At 44.2% G+C, this 18027-nt stretch overlaps 2 protein-coding genes across 3 annotated transcripts; both read right to left on the reverse strand.

Annotated features, from left to right (window-relative positions):
• Positions 1 to 967: 967 nt before the first annotated feature.
• On the reverse strand, positions 968 to 14886 carry LOC139551042 (coatomer subunit beta'-like). The gene is made up of 21 exons (XM_071362392.1): positions 14753 to 14886; positions 13996 to 14133; positions 13795 to 13881; positions 13541 to 13667; positions 13269 to 13417; positions 12990 to 13136; positions 12751 to 12850; positions 12421 to 12563; positions 10921 to 11120; positions 10590 to 10700; positions 10411 to 10499; positions 10090 to 10196; positions 9710 to 9853; positions 9327 to 9457; positions 8395 to 8602; positions 7312 to 7422; positions 2734 to 2948; positions 2227 to 2503; positions 1939 to 2022; positions 1539 to 1709; positions 968 to 1385 (listed from the first exon to the last, which is right to left on the reverse strand). The coding sequence occupies exons 1-21, from the start codon at positions 14753 to 14755 to the stop codon at positions 1269 to 1271; spliced, it is 2859 nt and encodes a 952-aa protein (XP_071218493.1). The 5' UTR covers positions 14756 to 14886; the 3' UTR covers positions 968 to 1268.
• Positions 14887 to 15643: 757 nt separating this feature from the next.
• LOC139551043 (retinol-binding protein 2-like) lies at positions 15644 to 17883 on the reverse strand. Of its 2 annotated transcripts, none has more exons than XM_071362394.1 (4): positions 17689 to 17883; positions 17023 to 17201; positions 16543 to 16644; positions 15644 to 16156 (listed from the first exon to the last, which is right to left on the reverse strand). In XM_071362394.1, the coding sequence occupies exons 1-4, from the start codon at positions 17759 to 17761 to the stop codon at positions 16142 to 16144; spliced, it is 369 nt and encodes a 122-aa protein (XP_071218495.1). In that variant the 5' UTR covers positions 17762 to 17883; the 3' UTR covers positions 15644 to 16141. The 2 variants fall into 2 exon arrangements, with proteins under 2 accessions (XP_071218495.1, XP_071218494.1); XM_071362393.1 differs by having other exon boundaries at positions 15644 to 15853; positions 17689 to 17849.
• Between the last annotated feature and the right edge of the window lie 144 nt (positions 17884 to 18027).

An 18027-nucleotide genomic window follows, 5' to 3' on the forward strand; every position in this document is an offset into this window, starting at 1 on the left:
CAGTTAGGTTGCGCAGACACCCACACTCATAGCTAGTACTTAGTCTTTTTTACTTTGGGGAGTGTAGTAATACGCTGTTTGACATGGTGGATTGTTGAATCAAACTTTGTGGTTGAATCTGTGCAGGATTCAAATAACATAATATAGTGGGCGTTCTACATAAACATTTTCTGAACGTTACGCAATGGTTTGGCCTGCTGAACATAAGATTAGTTTCCCCTTTATTATGCTGCATTCATAAACAAGTTGAAAGTGGTATTTACCACATACGACTGGAAAAAATCCACTTGTTTTACAACCAGGATAGCGGTACTTTCAGTTTATGGTTGACACAGCTTGTTGGCCATTAGCCAATCGACATTTCTCAACAAGCTCAAAGCACATGAATGCATCCAACTGGTATTTACGAATTCACAACTGGTAATTACCACTTCCCCACTTGGTTATGATCGCAGCATTTAGTTATGTAGCTACTGGTAAATACGGCATCATAATCGAGTTGATACTTTAGGATGATTTGGAAATGAACTGCAAAAATGCTAATATAGGTACCATTGACTAGCATTTGTGCGACAAATGCTAAAAAACAATGGTCAGGTAAACAAAACATGTATTGATGTCATTCCTTGCCCATAGACTGCTTACAGGGTAAGGAAACCAATGTCATTTTATAATGGCTTACTGGTATGTCAATAGTTGCTTTAGAGTAATTTGATTGAAATAACATTTAAAACCAGCAAATTTTATACATGAGGAACAGAAAAATTAATACATCCGCTGAAGCTAAAAACAGAGTTAACCGTAACATAATCAAGTCAAGAATTTTTGGCAAGAATTTTTGCTGATAACAGAGCACAAACACAGCACTGACACCAAATGTAAAGAATCTAGAGTTTTAGTTTAAAAGCCAGCATCTAATGATTAAATCCCGTAAGGGCCCAAAAATGTCCAAACGACAACACCAGTGTTCAAATGTACAGCAATAGCAATTTATTAGGCGTAAATGAACAGTGATTTATCATTGTACACATACAGAGAGTAAATATATAGCTCAATGCACGGATAGTTAGTGAAGGTAAGACCCTGGATGAAGTATAAAATCTGCTTAAGAATCAAGACGTATAATTTGCCTCTTTCCCCTCGCATGGATTTATCATCGACTCAGTCTTCCAAACACCGTAGGACTAACAAAACACATGTTAAGTACAAATACAAAAGGGGGTTTGGTCTCTTAAATAAATTCATAGCGGGGGGGGAGGGGGGGGTTCTCAGTCATCTAATAAGTCGTCATCCAGGTTAATGTCTGTGGTATCCAGGTTAATGTCTGTGGTATCGATGTCGTCCAGCTCCATGTTGTCCAGGTCATCTTCAAGTTCGTCCAGGGCCTGGGGGAAATAACACAGCGTGAAATAACACAGCTAACGGTACTGAATATTGCAACGGGTTACATTCATACATCTCCCGTTCTTCTCGCCGGGTACAGTGCATTACTTGTCCAGAGCCTGCCGTACTGTCTTTCTAGGGAGACCGTTGCCTACATTGTTCTTCAGTGCCTCAGATGAACCGGGGCTCTCCTCCTCTTCCTCTTCAGGTGCAGCCTCAGCAGGAGCAGCCTCAGGCTCTGGCTCCGAGGGGATCGCGGGGGCCGTCAACACGGACGCCAGCACTCCAGCAGCCAACGTGGTCTCCTCCTCCCTGCGGTCTTCACCCTGTTGACAGACACACAGGCATGAGCAGGACTCTGTTTCCAGTGTCTCAGCTGTCTCGGGCTTGCCCATCAATCCAGCAAACACATGAGGCCATTTCTAGATGTGAAACTCTACTCTTCCAGGCCTATAATGGAAAAAACACCTAATCTGTGTAGATCTAAATAAAAGGCCTTTGACCAAGTTGGCAATTACTTTAACTGTATAGTGAAGGTCTCAGAAGCAGACTTACCGGTACCAGTGTGGCAAGTGAGAGGGGAACTCCTTTGGGCTCGTAGCCCGTGGCATCCTCTAGTATATTACGTTCTTCATTGGGCTGGAGAAAAGAGGCAAGATATGGATAATGTGAGTAAATAAGTAGAAAGACCGCAATGGGAGCGATAGGAATTACTACGTATTCAAGTTGGACTCCTCCTGTGCAGCAAATACACATCCGTAGCTAGCTTTCAGTTTAGAGATTTGCAAGGACAGATATTTCCATTTCATTTCTACAGTCCCACATCGAACCCCCACCACTCACTGTGACCAGAGGGTAGTCGGTGGCTGGCCGGGAGTTGCCCAGGCAGGTCTCCCGGAGGAACTGCTCGGCCACAAACGACTCCTTCAGACCGGGGAACAGGTTCTCATACTCGGTGGGGTCGGCCAGCGACTCGGCCGCCTTCTGGTTGACCTTGGCCAGGCTCTCCCTCCACAGCTTGACCACCCTGGACACCTGGCTGGGCAGGTAGGTGCGGGCCAGGAAGGCCGCCTCGGGCAGCCGGTTGGTCCGGATCAGCAGCTCCAGACAGTGGTCCAGTCTGGGGGGAAAACAGACAGGAGACTGAGACCAGTACCAGAGAGAGGTCCAAATCACTGCTACTGATCACGTGCTCCCACCAAAGATCAAACATACAGGAGTAGTGTTGTGTAGGATTCCCTATACCTTATTGTAACTTATTAAAACGCTACTGTATTTAGGAAAGCTGGATATGTAACTGAGCTAGATATGACATCGTCGTGGACCCCCTCTACCCTCCCTTGTACTCACTTCCCCTGCAGGAAATAAGTCATGAAGGCCACGTTGTTCTTGCCGTCCCGCTCAGCGCCCTCGGCCAGCTTGCCCACCATGGCGGCGTTGCCCGAGGCCGTGGCGAGCAGCAGCAGGCCGCCGTAGTCCTGGGCATGGTGGAGGCACTCCTGGGCCAGGCTAAACTGGCACTTACTGATGGCCAGCTCTGCCAGCTGCTTCCACTTCTGCTCCGACTGCCACCAGAGAAAAAGGAAACGGTTCTAATGTTATATACATGTTATACAGTACTGTCAGTTAGACTAATATTGTATGGAGTTGGATCCAAGCTAAAACAATCACATAATTCAGCACTGTTTAGTGCAGGGCTGCCTAGCTGAAGGACGGTTCATGCATTTAACGATATGATTGAGTACACAATCGATTCAGATCTAAATCAGATGTTGACTGAATAGATTTAAACCGAGCAGATTTCACTATTGAATAACTCATTGGTGAACGACTGACATGTATGATGGCGCTATGCACGTATTACACGATCGGTTGGCAACTTCGGGCAAGTCTAAAGGAGGAGGGGTGTGTTTTTTCATAAATAACTGATGTGCTGCTTCCAGTGTGAAGGAAATCTCAAGATTTTGCTCACCTGATATAGCACTAGGGCTGTGATAGTCAGAAAACGTTGTCAGCCGGTGATTGTCAAGCAAATAACTGCCGGTCTCACGGTAATTGACCCGTTAATTAACACATTTAACATCTCCTGGCTTCCTACAAGCCACTGATGCAGACCTTTGGAACATCTACATTTTAAAAAGTCTAATAAATCCATGTAATATAGCCTACACCATCACAATAAATCTGATATACACTGCTCAAAAAAATAAAGGGAACACTAAAATAACACATCCTAGATCTGAATGAATGAAATATTCTTATTAAATACTTTTTTCTTTACATAGTTGAATGTGCTGACAACAAAATCACACAAAAATTATCAATGGAAATCAAATTTATCAACTCATGGAGGTCTGGATTTGGAGTCACACTCAAAATTAAAGTGGAAAACCACACTACAGGCTGATCCAACTTTGATGTAATGTCCTTAAAACAAGTCAAAATGAGGCTCAGTAGTGTGTGTGTGGCCTCCACGTGCCTGTATGACCTCCCTACAACGCCTGGGCATGCTCCTGATGAGGTGGCGGATGGTCTCCTGAGGGATCTCCTCCCAGACCTGGACTAAAGCATCCGCCAACTCCTGGACAGTCTGTGGTGCAACTTGGCGTTGGTAGATGGAGCGAGACATGATGTCCCAGATGTGCTCAATTGGATTCAGGTCTGGGGAACGGGCAGGCCAGTCCATAGCATCCATGCCTTCCTCTTGCAGGAACTGCTGACACACTCCAGCCACATGAGGTCTAGCATTGTCTTGCATTAGGAGGAACCCAGGGCCAACCGCACCAGCATATGGTCTCACAAGGGGTCTGAGGATCTCATCTCGGTACCTAATGGCAGTCAGGCTACCTCTGGCGAGCACATGGAGGGCTGTGAAATGCCACCCCACACCATGACTGACCCACCGCCAAACCGGTCATGCTGGAGGATGTTGCAGGCAGCAGAACGTTCTCCACGGCGTCTCCAGACTCTGTCACGTCTGTCACATGTGCTCAGTGTGAACCTGCTTTCATCTGTGAAGAGCACAGGGCGCCAGTGGCGAATTTGCCAATCTTGGTGTTCTCTGGCAAATGCCAAACGTCCTGCACGGTGTTGGGCTGTAAGCACAACCCCCACCTGTGGACGTCGGGCCCTCCTACCACCCTCATGGAGTCTGTTTCTGACCGTTTGAGCAGACCCATGCACATTTGTGGTCTGCTGGAGGTCATTTTGCAGGGCTCTGGCAGTGCTCCTACGGCCTCCTCCACGTCTCCTGATGTACTGGCCTGTCTCCTGGTAGCGCCTCCATGCTCTGGACACTACGCTGACAGACACAGCAAACCTTCTTGCCACAGCTCGCATTGATGTGCCATCCTGGATGAGCTGCACTACCTGAGCCACTTGTGTGGGTTGTAGACTCCGTCTCATGCTACCACTAGAGTGAAAGCACCGCCAGCATTCAAAAGTGACCAAAACATCAGCCAGGAAGCATAGGAACTGAGAAGTGGTCTGTGGTCACCACCTGCAGAACCACTCCTTTATTGGGGGTGTCTTGCTAATTGCCTATAATTTCCACCTGTTGTCTATTCCATTTGCACAACAGCATGTGAAATTAGTTGTCAATCAGTGTTGCTTCCTAAGTGGACAGTTTGATTTCACAGAAGTGTGATTGACTTGGAGTTACATTGTGTTGTTTAAGTGTTCCCTTTATTTTTTTGAGCAGTGTATTTTAGACAGGTCTAAAGAAACATGATAGGGGAAAGAAATGTAGTATAATTCAGAACAACAGAATCGCATACTCAGATGTCCTGATGTTAGGTCCTGATCTGGTTATGCCATATGGCTGTGGGCTACACTAGCTCAATTAGCAGACAAGATTTTCTTAGAATTCCGTGGCATCATTTTATAGTATGAAGACAACTGAGCAAAGCTGAATAAAATAGAAAAGCATATTGTCTCCAAACGATGGAGTGCACACATGCAGCTATTCTGTGTTGAGCGGTTAAATAAGTCCTCCTATATGCTTCATTTAGAGTTATTAATGTAACTTTAGTTGTTCTACAAACGTCGGGCTATGTTCTGATTTTTAATACATTGTAAGGTTGCAACGCTAATAATGATTAGAAAAAAATTCACAATGCCTCAACTTTCCCAGGGAATCCCCTTTGTGTGGCCGTAATGCACTCTGAAAATATCCACGTCTTCTGCGGCCAGTGGCTGTTGTGCCCTTGGGCTAAATATAATAATTATAACAACCCAAAAGCATGTAATGCTTTTATTAAAAAAAGGTGCATTTTTATGGTGAAAATGATCTTCCCCAAACTTGAAACTCACACACTGCTTATGTAATCCAGTTAGGCTCTGCACCCCTTGTGAAGCGGATTAATGTGGTTCATTTTAAGAAGTTATTTGGCCACTTTAGTTGTGATACAAACCTTGTCAAAACATATAGGCCTATGGGCTAGGCTACATGAGGTGTGCGACTATGATTAAAATACGTTTTGTTTTTTTAAAGGCATTGTTTTTTTATGCTGGGCATCATTCACAAGTGATAATGTATAATTCACAAGTGGTAGGATAATATTGTCACCCATCAGACTATTCTTGATTTAATCTTGTCTTTACATATACTAGATAATGTGTGTGAAATTTGTTTGGATTTAGAATGGACCATTATCATGCACCGGTCTCAAAACGGGCAGGGGGGAAAATACATGGCATCTATGCACTTAAAGCGAATGGAGGACGCTTTTCCCATGGTTCATTTTTATGCCAGCCAGGTAGGCTATAATCCTGTTGTAAAGAGAAGCAACGCGCTTAATATTAGGAATGTTGAGAAATAAATACAGTAGGCCTAGCCTATAGAAAGCTGACCATTTTAAGAGGCCATCACTCCGTTTTCTCACAATTGCATAACCTATAGAAATGTTGCGCAACATGAGCTCTCATGAAGTGTTTGATTAGATTTTCCATCACATTGGCATTGACGTCAGAGTGATTAGAGGGACAATAGAGTGCTGAGTACCAGGCAGTTAGCAAGTTTGGTAGCCTACTAATGACCATCAGCAGCATAAGAGCTTGGAGAAGCCTAATTACCGTGACTAAACGGTCACGTGGAATTTGACTGCCTTCGTGAATCGTGACCGCCGGTAATAGTCTCCTCAACAGTCCTATATAGATTACCTCATAGTAAGCTGCAGACCTTTATCTACCAAGAGAGTTCTCATGCATAATCATCACAGCTGTCTACATCCCTCTACTAGTGTAGATGGAAACAGGTTATTGAGTGTGTGCCATTCAGAGGGTGAATGGGCAAGACAAAAGCTTTAAGTGCCTTTGAGCGGGGTATGGTAGTAGGTGCCAGGCGCACCAGTTTGTGTCAAGAACTGCAACGCTGCTGGGGTTCACGCTTAACAGCTTCCCGTGTGTATCAAGAATGTTCCACCACCCAAATGACATCTAGCCAATTTGACACAACTGAAGCATTGGAGTCAACATGGGCCAGCATCCCTGTGGAACGCTTTCAACACCTTGTAGAGTCCATGCCCCGACAAATTGAGGCTGTTCTGGAGGACAAAAGGGGGGGTGCAACTCAATATTAAGGTGTTCTTAAGATTTTGTACACGAAGTGTATACAAACCATATACACACACACACAACCACTCATCATTTTCTGCTGCTACTCTGTTCTTTATTTTAATCTTATTATTATCTATACTGATGACTAGTCACTTTTACCCTGCCTTCATGTACATATCTACCTCAAATACCTCGTCCCTCTGCACATTGACCTGGTGCTGGTACTACCTGTATATAGCTCCACATTGACCTGGTGCTGGTACTCCCTGTATATACTCCCAATATAAAATTGGATTTGATTTACAGTCTTTGAACTCTCTTGTAGTGTGTGTGAAGTGGTCTCTCCAAAGTCTAGTGTACTGTAGGTCTCACCTCTGCCTCCACAGCCAGCTGATAGGCGATCTTCAACTCCCCAAGCTGCAGGGCCAGCTCAAACCTGTGCTCCGAGTCTGACGACACGGCCAGAGCCTGCTGCTTGAAGCCCTGGACGACCAAAAACAACATCAGTAAAAATAACATTTCACACAAACAGTCAGTTCTCACAACATTAAAACAGCAGCCACACAAAACGCAGCTTGACTCGTGTTGAAGATGAAGAGCTCACAATTAATTATATAATCGTCAAAAATAATATCCCGATATGTAACTGTATAAATGTTTCTCCCAATTACTAATCATTGACATTATATCCAAAAAGTCCGATTTCGTAACCCAATACATCCCATAATAAGCACCGAGCTCTTGACATAGCAGTGCAGGTTTATCGTAACAACTTGTGAAGATTTTACATTTTGTGGTAGTCGTCTTCAAAGTTGTTTCAGTGGATCGCAAAAAAGCTAAAATTAGCATAACAAGCTGAACCAAATGTAAAAGGCTTTGAGAATAAAAAGCCTGGTATACAGTCAGTGCTTCAGGGATACGCTTGTTTATGTAAGAAACCTTCTAAAAAGACCAGGAATTTCAGATTAATATGAGAAACGTATACTAAAATATAGATATTTTTAAATACTACATGTCATGTCTCAAAATTGATATCCATCTTACCTCTATATTGTTTTATGTCCTGCAGATTTGAGAAGAAAGATGACGAGTTCAACGGGAAAGTGAGCCTTGCACAGAATCCAGTCTAGCTGACGCAATGTAATTGTCCTGATTTCATTACTCCCCCCCCCCCCCTCTGGCCTCCGTCAATTTAGTCACCCTAACTCTGGCCATCCTACAAGGATAAAAACTCTACTTTTGAGACATGAGGTTTGGACCATTGGTTTTCTTAGAGGGTTATATACACAATTAACATAATTTTACTCTTTGGTTAAAAGATCCATTTTGAATTGGACACCCTATAACATTCCATAGTCAAGCTAGAATCTACTCACTCCCCCCAGCTCCACCATAGAGTTAAAGTACCCCATTCTACACGCCTCACTTCATTAACAGGAAGTTCCTGGTTCTGACCTGTTTCTCCAGGAAGTGGGCCACACGGGTCCTCTGTTCCTTGGGGATGGTGGGCAACACTTTGTCAGCCATGCCAAAGTCCCTGCGCATCACAGCTGTCTGGTACTCCAGCACAGACACCAGCAGGGAGTAGCTGACGATGTTCAGCTCTTTGTCGCCCAGGTACAGGCGGTCGTCCTTGGGGATGTAACCCAGCAGGTACATGGTCCTACGGATGGAGTAGATCGATAATGTGTTATAGGAATTAAAAAGGAAACACACTTTTGAGATTGAGTTTTAGGGATGGTTTCCCGGACACAGATGAAGCCTAGTTCTAAACTAAAAAGCATGCTCAATGGAGGAAGATATTTTCATAGGAAGATCTTTTTAGTATAGTACTAGGCTTAATCTTTGTCCGGAAAACTACCTCAATGTATTTTTTGTGAAGTTAGGCAGGCTGTATGTAGGGGGGGGGGGGTTTAGCCCCCCCCATCCCCTCCCCCATTTTAATTTGTTGAATAGTCTTGTTGTAGGATGAATGCGATGTCAATGTAGCCTAAGCACATCAGCTGTCCTATAGAAGACACTCTAGTGGGGATTTTGGGCTTAACATTAAGATAATATTGGCTGACTTAACAAACAGTTAGTCTAATCCTTCTCCAAAAAGCAACGTTTGAATATTCAGAGATTATTGTTTCTGGTCTTACACCCCCAACGTTGGTGCTTACACCCCAAAAAAACGGGGTCGGACCCAAAGCAACAGTAGTATTGAGCTTCACTTATTCCAGTCTCTTAATCCTGGGTAGTATTCACTAGGAACCAAATGAAAACAAATGGGCCAAAACGGGTAGGACCTACCCGATTTTGGCCAATAAACGCTTGTTTTCGTTTTCCGTTGCAAAATATATTGCTACGCTGTGCACTAATAAATAAACAACCCTGGTACGCAGTACCTGTCCAGGTGAGCGATGGTGACAATCTCTCCCCCCACAAAGTAGTTGAGTCTGTTGACAGAGCTGGTGTAGATGAAGCAGTCTCCCACCCATAGGCCTGTCTTCACCACCTCCTGGATCTCCCCCTGGACCTGGAGGATCAAGACACAAAATGGCAGACAGATTGGGGAGGGAGGGCAGATGTGTAGCACACAAACACTAACATGTAGTTGTTGTTCACTGGTGCCCTGTTGTCTAGGGCCCTCTACTGGATGGCTATAGGCATTGTGCTTTGTCTTCAGTAGAACCATAAGCCTCGCTTGTAGAGTTGCAGAGTCTACCTGCTAGGTCAGTACAGGTACAAGGTAATATTGAGTATTAGCCTGTCACACACACACACACACCTCAAAGGCGTCTTCGATGCCGTCCTCCGTCACTCCCTCATTGTTCTCTTGGGAGGCAGCTACTTTCTCGGACAGGTAGCGCAGGATGAAGAAGGACTCCTCTGTGGCTATACACACCAACTCCCCTGAGTCTGACCAGAAGATCTACAAACCCGAGAGAGAGAGAGGGAAAGAGAGAGGGAGATGAAGTGTTCTCATGCTTCACTTACAGTCCTGATTTCATGACGATAATGCAAATTGCGTCATATGACCATTTCTACCAATACGGTACTGGGTGGAAAAACAAACATTGACCAAAACAAACATTTGTACATGCTAGGACACTCTCGCACCCATCTATATTCTGATCAAGATGCCCTTTTCTCTACAGCAGTACTTACATGTTTGGGCTGGATCTCAATGCGGCGGACCAGCTCTGTGTTCTCCCAGTCATAGAAGGCCAGACCGTTCACTGACCTGACGCCTAGCAAGAAGCCTCCATATATACCTGCACGCACACGCACACACACACACACACACACACACACACACAGTTAGTCCCTCAGTTAAGCTATCTGGACATGTCCAATAACATTTTTGTTTTCTGTTGCAAAACATTTTCTGTTGCCTGCCAGGTTCCATCAAAACTGCCATCATTTTTTTATGCAGTATATATTTTTTTTCACACTACAAACTACCTCCAGTTGATCTCTTCCACTTACCTTCAGCCCCAAAGTCTGGCTTGAAAGACTTCTTCTCTTTGAAGTTCTTGAAGATTTTGACCACACTGTTGCTTTCTCTGATGGCATACCTGCGACAAGGCAGACCACGCACATTAACAACTGACAGACAGTAACCATCCATAGCAAAGAATGTGTGTGTGTGTGTGTGTTGGACTCACTCTGAGGAGTCGTGTGCCCAGACAAACTCCTGGGCTGAGCCGAAGCTCTTGTTCCTCAGTGCCATGGCAGTGTAGATGATGTACTCTCCGTCTCCACACACCACAACAAACCTGACAACACAAACAGAAACACATTTGGATTAAAGAGAGGCTCCATAAAATATCCAGATTTTCAACAGATGAAGTGTTTGGATAAATATGAATATCATATTTCTCCAAACATTTCAAAACAACTTACTTGCCTTTAAAATGTGTAGCACACAAACACTAACATGTAGTTGTTGTGCAAGGCGTTTAATTGGGTTCACTGAATAGCTGACGTCGGACTGACCTTCCGTTGGGGTTGTGCTGAATGGTCTGGGGGTAGATCTCACAGCTGCCCATGTCTTTGACGGCCAGCGGCAGCCTCTCTCCGTCCTTGATCTCGGTGTCGCCCATGGCCTTCAGGTTGGCCTGCTGCACCTCTGAGTGCTTGGCCCAGATGATCTTCCCATTGGTGTCCATGGACATGGCTGGCTCCTCACGCCCCAGCTACGCACGCAGGAGAGGTGGAGGAGAGGAAGGACTGAGTAAAGTACCGTGGCTTTCAGAGATGTCACCAAATAGTTGTTTCAACATAGAAGGGTACTTTGAAAAAGAGCATGTGCGCAATGTGTACAAACTGAAATTCTATCAAACTCTGTATTGTGAAATATCTGTGGGTTCTTCAGTTTTGAATCTTATGCACAAATACACAAAAGTATGTGGATGCCCCTTCAAATTAGTGGATTCGGATATGTCAGCCACAACTGTTGCTGACAGGTGTATAAAATCAAGCACACAGCCATGCAATCTCCATAGACAAACATTGGCAGTAGAATGGCCCGTACTGAGGAGCTCAGTGACTTTCAATGTGGCACCGTCATAGGATGCCAACAAGTCAGTTCATCAAATTTCTGCCCTGCTAGAGCTTCCCCGGTCAACTGGAAGTGCTATTATTGTGAATTGGAAATGTCTAGGAGCAACAATGACTCAGCCGCGAAGTGGTAGGCCACACAAGCTCACAGAACGGAACCACCGAGTGCAGAAGCGTGTAGTGCGTACAAATCGTCTGTCCTCGGTTGCAACACTCAATACCTACTTCCAAACTGCCTCTGGAAACAACGTCAGCACAAGACCCATTTGTCGGGAGCTTCATGAAATGGGTTTCCATTGTCAAGCAGCCTAAGACCATCATGCGGAATGTCAAGCGTCGGCTGGAGTGGTGTAATGCTTGCAGCCATTGGACTCAGTGGAAACTATGAATCACGCTTCACCATCTGGCAGTCCGAAGGACGAAGCTGGGTATGACGGATGCCAAGAGAACACTACATGCCCGAATGCATAGTGCAAACTGTAAAGTTTGGTGGAGGAGGGATAATGGTCTGGGGCTGATTTTCATGGTTCGAGCTAGGCCCCTTAGTTCCAGTGAAGGGAAATCTTAACTTTACAGCATACAATGACATTCTAGACGATTCTGTGCTTCCAACTTTGTGGCAACAGTTTGGGGAAGGCCCTTTCCCGATTCAGTATGACAATGTCACAATGCACAAAGCAAGTTCCATACTGAAATGGTTTGTTGAGCTCGGTATGGAAGAACTTGACTGGTCTGCACAGAGCCCTGATCTCAACCCCATCGAACACCTTTGGGATTAATTGGAACGCCGACTGCTAGTGGAGGCCGTTATAGCAGCAAAGGGGGGGGGGGGGGGGGGACCAACTCCATATTAATGCCCATGATTTTGGAATGAGATGTTCAACTAGCAGGTCCACATACTTTTGGTCATGTAGTGTATATGGCCATATTCCACACCTTGATGATGATGCTGCCTTCATCGTAACCCAGGGCCACGTTGTTGGAGCCTCGCAGGCCACACACACACCACACGCGCTCCATGCCGTAGTTCAGCGTGCTCTCCAGACGGTACGTACTCGAGTGCCAGATGCGCACAGTGCCTATGGAACCAGAGAAACAATTGGTTTCTTTCAGAACTGTGATTGTGTGCGCACTTTTTTTTTTATATGTAAAAACACGCGCACATTGTGTAGAGTTAATACATAGCCGTGCGTCTGCTCACCACGAACAGAACAAGTATCTACAAAGGATCAGAATCTAATAAGAGTGTATAAGGTATTTACTCACCGTCCTCTGAGCCTGTGATGATGATGGGCAGCTCTGGGTGAAAGCTGACACACGACACATTCTGGGCGTGTCCCTCCAGGGTCTGCACACACGTCTTGTTCTGAGGAGACACAGGACAGGAGTGTGAGACATTTGCCTGGACCGATACAGTATCATCAAAGACCAGAAAACCCATCTGCTGAACAAGTTACCGGCTTTCTCAGGCTAAAAGTGTTTGTTTCATTCCTCAGCTGTCTTACCTGGTAGTCCCAGATCTTGACCAGGCGGTCATCAGCTCCTGATATAAGGTAGGGCTTGTCCCCTCCACTGTAGTAGTCAATGCAGTTGACACCTTTCTCATGGCCCTCAAGGGTGAAGTTAGGAGCAGAGGAGCCTAGCTGCCAAACCTGGGATAGGGCAGAGGATGAGTTAGTCAAATACATACACTCACACTACTCACAAACATCTACACCAGGTTGTTGTGAGCACATGCATGACTTGTGTGGTAAAGTCAACACACACACAGTGTCTGGTGTTACCTTGATGGTTCTGTCCAGAGAAGCGCTGGCAAATTGGTTGTTGTCTTTAGGGTTGATGACGATCTGCATGACGTAGTGGGTGTGGCCCTCGAACACCTGGCTGCAAGACCACTTCTTCTCCCAGTCCCACAGCTTAATCAGCATGTCGTCTGGACACACACACGATAGAACAATTAGTTAATATAATACTTGTGTGATAGATAATCAGTTTTGGTATTTGACCCACGTATAAAATGATGCAAGTCATAAAAGATAAGTTACTGATTGTGTACCACTGCTTGTGAGGATGTAGGGCTGGGTGGGATGCACGGCAATACAACGGATATAGTCAGAGTGGGCCTCAAACATGTGAACCCTCTCCAGGGTGTTGTAGTTGAACACACGGATCTGCATGTCATCCTACAGAGAGAAGGGAGGAAAGACATATGACCCTGCAAATACAGTAAGCGTGTAGTCTCCATGGAAGATAAACCATCAAAAGTTCTCATTAGCTAGATGCTTGTCCTGAATTTAAAGCATCACTCACGGCTCCTGTTATGACCCAGTTCTTCCTGGCTACAAACTTTGATGCTCTCACTGGAAGGTCACACACTTCAAAGGTCTTCACCAAGGTCTGAAAAGGATATATTGACAAATTGTACATTCTCATTCATTGCATACAAGTTTAGCTTAGAGCTGTTTGTCTCCATTGTGCAAATATTCAACATCAAACTGTTTGTGTGTGTACCTGTGTTTCATGGTTCCAGACGCAGACACTACCATTGTACAGGCTGGCCAGCATCCACGGCTCGGTCGGGTGGAGGTCCACACTCTTCACCCGGTCTGACCGGGCTGTCAGCTTCCGCTTGATGTCCAGCCTGAGAGGCTTTGAGACAGATGTCAAGTCAATCCAAATAAACAGACAGGGCAGTGCACAACGTACTCATCTGATTGCAGAGAGCTAGCTAGCTTGCCAGCTAACGTTTGCTAAAAGTGATAACGTTAGCTTATAAAACACGACCAATTCATAATCCTTCATGACCACATCCAAAAAACCATCAACACTGACAGCACAATATCTATCAATGTACCGTACCATCTAAATAAAACGATTTTACACTTAAAACGTAGAAAGAACTAGTTAGCTAACTACTCACGCTTAATAAAGATGTGACATGGAGCTAGTTAGCTAAGACGAGCATCCTTGCCACGGATAGACGTAGCTAGCACAACTAACGTTAGCTAGTTAGCATTATCCTTGCTAAATAATCTAGCTAGCTGACGAGTGCTTAGCTTTTATCATCCCAATAAATAATAATGAATCGGACTAGCTAGGTCGGTAAATGGTGAGATACATAATGTTAGCTAGCTACAGAGGACTAGCTTGTTTTCTAGTTACCTAACATGGCTGGCCTGTCACAATCGACACCGGCTTTACTGAAATAAACTGGTTACAAGTAATTCAGACTACAAATCTTTCAACAACGAATGTACACTTGTCTCACCATGTTTAATCAGTGGGTTGTCTCTTTTTATGTGAATTAATTATGAATAGTCCCAGTCGGTGTTGCTTTTTCTGTGGACGGACTATCGAGTGACGTGGAACTTCCTGAACCGGCGTGCGATGGGAAACGATGACGTGCCATTTTGGAGAATCAATTTGGGTCGTGGCACTTTTCTCCCATTTTTCCATGGTGTCCTGAGCTGCACTGCTGTCTGTAGTTTAGTTATAACTTTGTTAAAATTATTATTTCAAACATAGCATATACTGTGCAAATTGCGCATATTAAGAACTGCAGTTTACAAGCATGTTCAGACAGTGTTATTTTCAGGGCAAAATGAATCACTATGATGGCCCAAATTGTTAATTCATCTTTGTAAAACTGGTGTAGTCCAGGGCCTACTACCTACCGGTTTATGTTCCTATGGTTTGGGAGGCGTCTCTGTGTATCATCACCTAATGGCCATAGGCGATTGTCATTGCTGACGTAGTCGTTTCTCAAAGTTATTTTATGCCAGCTGGGACCAGCAAGCTATGGTCCCTCTTGTGTCAGGGACCAGCAAGTTATGGCTTTTCCTCCGTGGGGGACACTCACATTAAAATAGCACTGTAAAACTGACTCAATTAGTGTAAATTAACTATCTCAGCGACAGGAAAGCCACATCCCACGGACTGGTGCCGGTCAACGAACCAGAGGTTGAGAAACACTGGACTATACAACTGAGTGTCTAAATAATGATCAGCTGGAGGGAAATTGAGCAGTAATGTGGGTTCCCATGGTCAACGTTGAGAAGTTATAGGCTAACATATGACTATTTCATTTGTATGAAAAGACTAACAACGTATTAGTTATGGAAGATTTGCCCAACAAAAATAAAATACAGTACCAATAGGCTTAGAAGAGTGAACAATATACAATGCTTTATTCCGATTTGCTTGTGAGTTTGAAACCGTATGACAAGTTTAAATGGTAACAGCAGGAGTTTACTATATTGACACAAGGTATGAAAAAGTGGATGAATCCAGCAACTGATATCCAGATATTGTCTTTCTATTCTTTTCTCTTAAACACCTGCCTGCAGACTTTGTCCTCACACGTCAGTTCCTGTGAATTCAGAGAGAACAAATCTGAAGTCAGATCTCAGTCTGAGGTGAGATATCAAGTTTGGGATTAGGAGCTTGGGGTTCCATATTCCTCGCCTTATCTCATTCCCTTTGAAGAAACAGGTTAGTCCTGGTCAGATCAGTGCAAATTAAGGAAAGGACCATTGATATGCTACCAGAGATGATAGAGAAAGTGAGACATTTCATAGGCTCCTTTTTTCTGGTTGGTGTATGGAGAATGAACTAAGTAGACCTGTTATCGCATTGGTGCATATGGAGGAGCCACCCATTAAGTAGACTGGAACTGTAAACAAACAAACAAAAAAATAAAGTTTCTTGTTAAAAGGCCTTTTTGGGTCATTTTTATAATCCGCCGTCTTTGATGCTACCTAGGAATGGCATTCTCCTGTCTGTAAAACAAGTTTCACATTTATATTCTGCAGGTGGTGATATCTCTATGCTGTTCATCAGCTCATGAGGAAGGTGCAACGTTTAAAGAACATTGAGATACAGTAGAAGTATAGAACTGTCTGATGTGCAGCACTAACATGTTCTCTGTCTTGCAAAGTAAGGAATCATTCATATTTCTACCTGCAATGTTAAGGATGGAGATACTATACAGCTATTTCTTTATTACGACACTATAACTTATCATCAACATGATCAATTAAGTAAATAATGTTAACCCACCAGGTGCAGTTTGTCTCCTTCGATCCAGTGCTTCCACCCACGGTTGTCCTTTTCCCCCTTCTGGCTACCCACTAGTTTTTCCCCATCCCACACCACGAGAGCCTGTTAAGATACAGTCAAAATTGATATGAATTGTCAATGTCTGGCTATAAAGGAAACCATATTTGTGATACAAAAGTGAAAATGCTATTATCCAAGATCTAAGGACAGAAAAAAAGAAGCAAACAGTAAAGTAGAAAAAGATCAAACAGAGGAGGAAGATGAAGATGAGATGAACCGATCTGTCCAAATAGTTTCAAGCTACATCCTTCCCTTCTTCCTTATTTGAAGTAATCGTTCATGTGACTGGACTTTTTATTGTAATAAATCATTGCTTACACCTAGCTAATCATGTGATCAGCAGTGATTACATGTACATCCCAAAAAGAGAGCAAGAAGGATGCGTTGTAAAAGTATTCGAACACAGCCCACGTGTCCAACCTTGACCACCCTGTTGTCCAGTCCTTTGGTGTGCTCCACAAACTCCACCCCCACAGTGAACATCAGCTCATAGTTCCTGAAGGTGCTCAGCGTCTTGACTTCAAACTTGTCTCCATCCTGGATGATCACTTTGGTCTGGGCCAGCTGCACTGCAATTTTGCGTGTGGCAAAGTCGATGTCTGTAGTAAAAAAAAAAAGTAAAATTTGGAAAAGCATGAAAAAAGTCGGAAGGATCAAATCACACGTAACATTTGAGTAATAGAGATGTAACTGAAAATAATAACACATGTTTATAACATCAAAGCTGTCTAAAAGGACAATAGCAATACTTGAGTTGAACCTTTTAGCTCTATGTAAAATATATAATCAAAGCAGAATACCGGTATGCAATGTTGCACCACTATACATGTTACATATTGCACCTCAGAATACGGTGGTCCCTATGTGAATCACTCAGTTAACACTGCTGAAAGTACTATCTAAATCTAATGTACAATAGACCTGCATATTGGCATATTATACAGTTACAATATATTGGCAGTGGTAGTGCGCCCTGCACAGGCACTTGTACATCCCCTTGTCTTGTCATCCTTCTCTACAGATGGATGGAAAAATATGATATATTCCATTGTGGTAATCCATAGAGATAATGAAGAAAGATCTTACTCAGTGCTTTCATGTAATCCTCAAAGTTCTCACTGCTCTCCAACTCCCATTTGCCATTGAAGTCTGCAGGCATGTTGGTTCTGTGGGCTGGTGAACTTTGGGCTGAATCAGAATGGGAAGGTACACGGTGTCCCAGTCTCTTTATATAACAGCCAAGGCCGAGGGCAGAGTACTATTGATAAAGTAGTTGAGTGCTATGGCTGTAGGGGGGACAGGAGGGGTGATGGGATGGGAAGAGCGGTCATAGAAGAGGCCTATCGGGAAATACAGTAAGTAGTGCTAATTCACACACACACACACACTCACAGAGCGAGATAGACCGACAGACAGATAGGCAGA

This window comes from Salvelinus alpinus, chromosome 23 (genome assembly GCF_045679555.1).
Source record: "Salvelinus alpinus chromosome 23, SLU_Salpinus.1, whole genome shotgun sequence".
In the NCBI taxonomy this organism is placed as follows: Eukaryota; Metazoa; Chordata; class Actinopteri; order Salmoniformes; family Salmonidae; genus Salvelinus; species Salvelinus alpinus.

Bases quoted from the DNA above. Each gene is read 5' to 3' on its own strand.
- LOC139551042 (XM_071362392.1), bottom strand. The intron at 13,137-13,268 runs GTAACACCAGAC...GCCCTATCCCAG, and splicing joins CTCTGGACAGAACCATCAAG to GTTTGGCAGCTAGGCTCCTC. The intron at 8,603-9,326 runs GTACTGCGTACC...CTCCATCCGTAG, and splicing joins ACCATCGCTCACCTGGACAG to GACCATGTACCTGCTGGGTT.
- LOC139551043 (XM_071362393.1), bottom strand. From the start codon at position 17,761: ATGCCTGCAGACTTCAATGGCAAATGGGAGTTGGAGAGCAGTGAGAAC. The intron at 16,645-17,022 runs GTTGGACACGTG...GTATCTTAACAG, and splicing joins TGGACAACAGGGTGGTCAAG to GCTCTCGTGGTGTGGGATGG. The intron at 15,854-16,542 runs GTGGGTTAACAT...CTGAATTCACAG, and splicing joins AAGGAGACAAACTGCACCTG to GAACTGACGTGTGAGGACAA.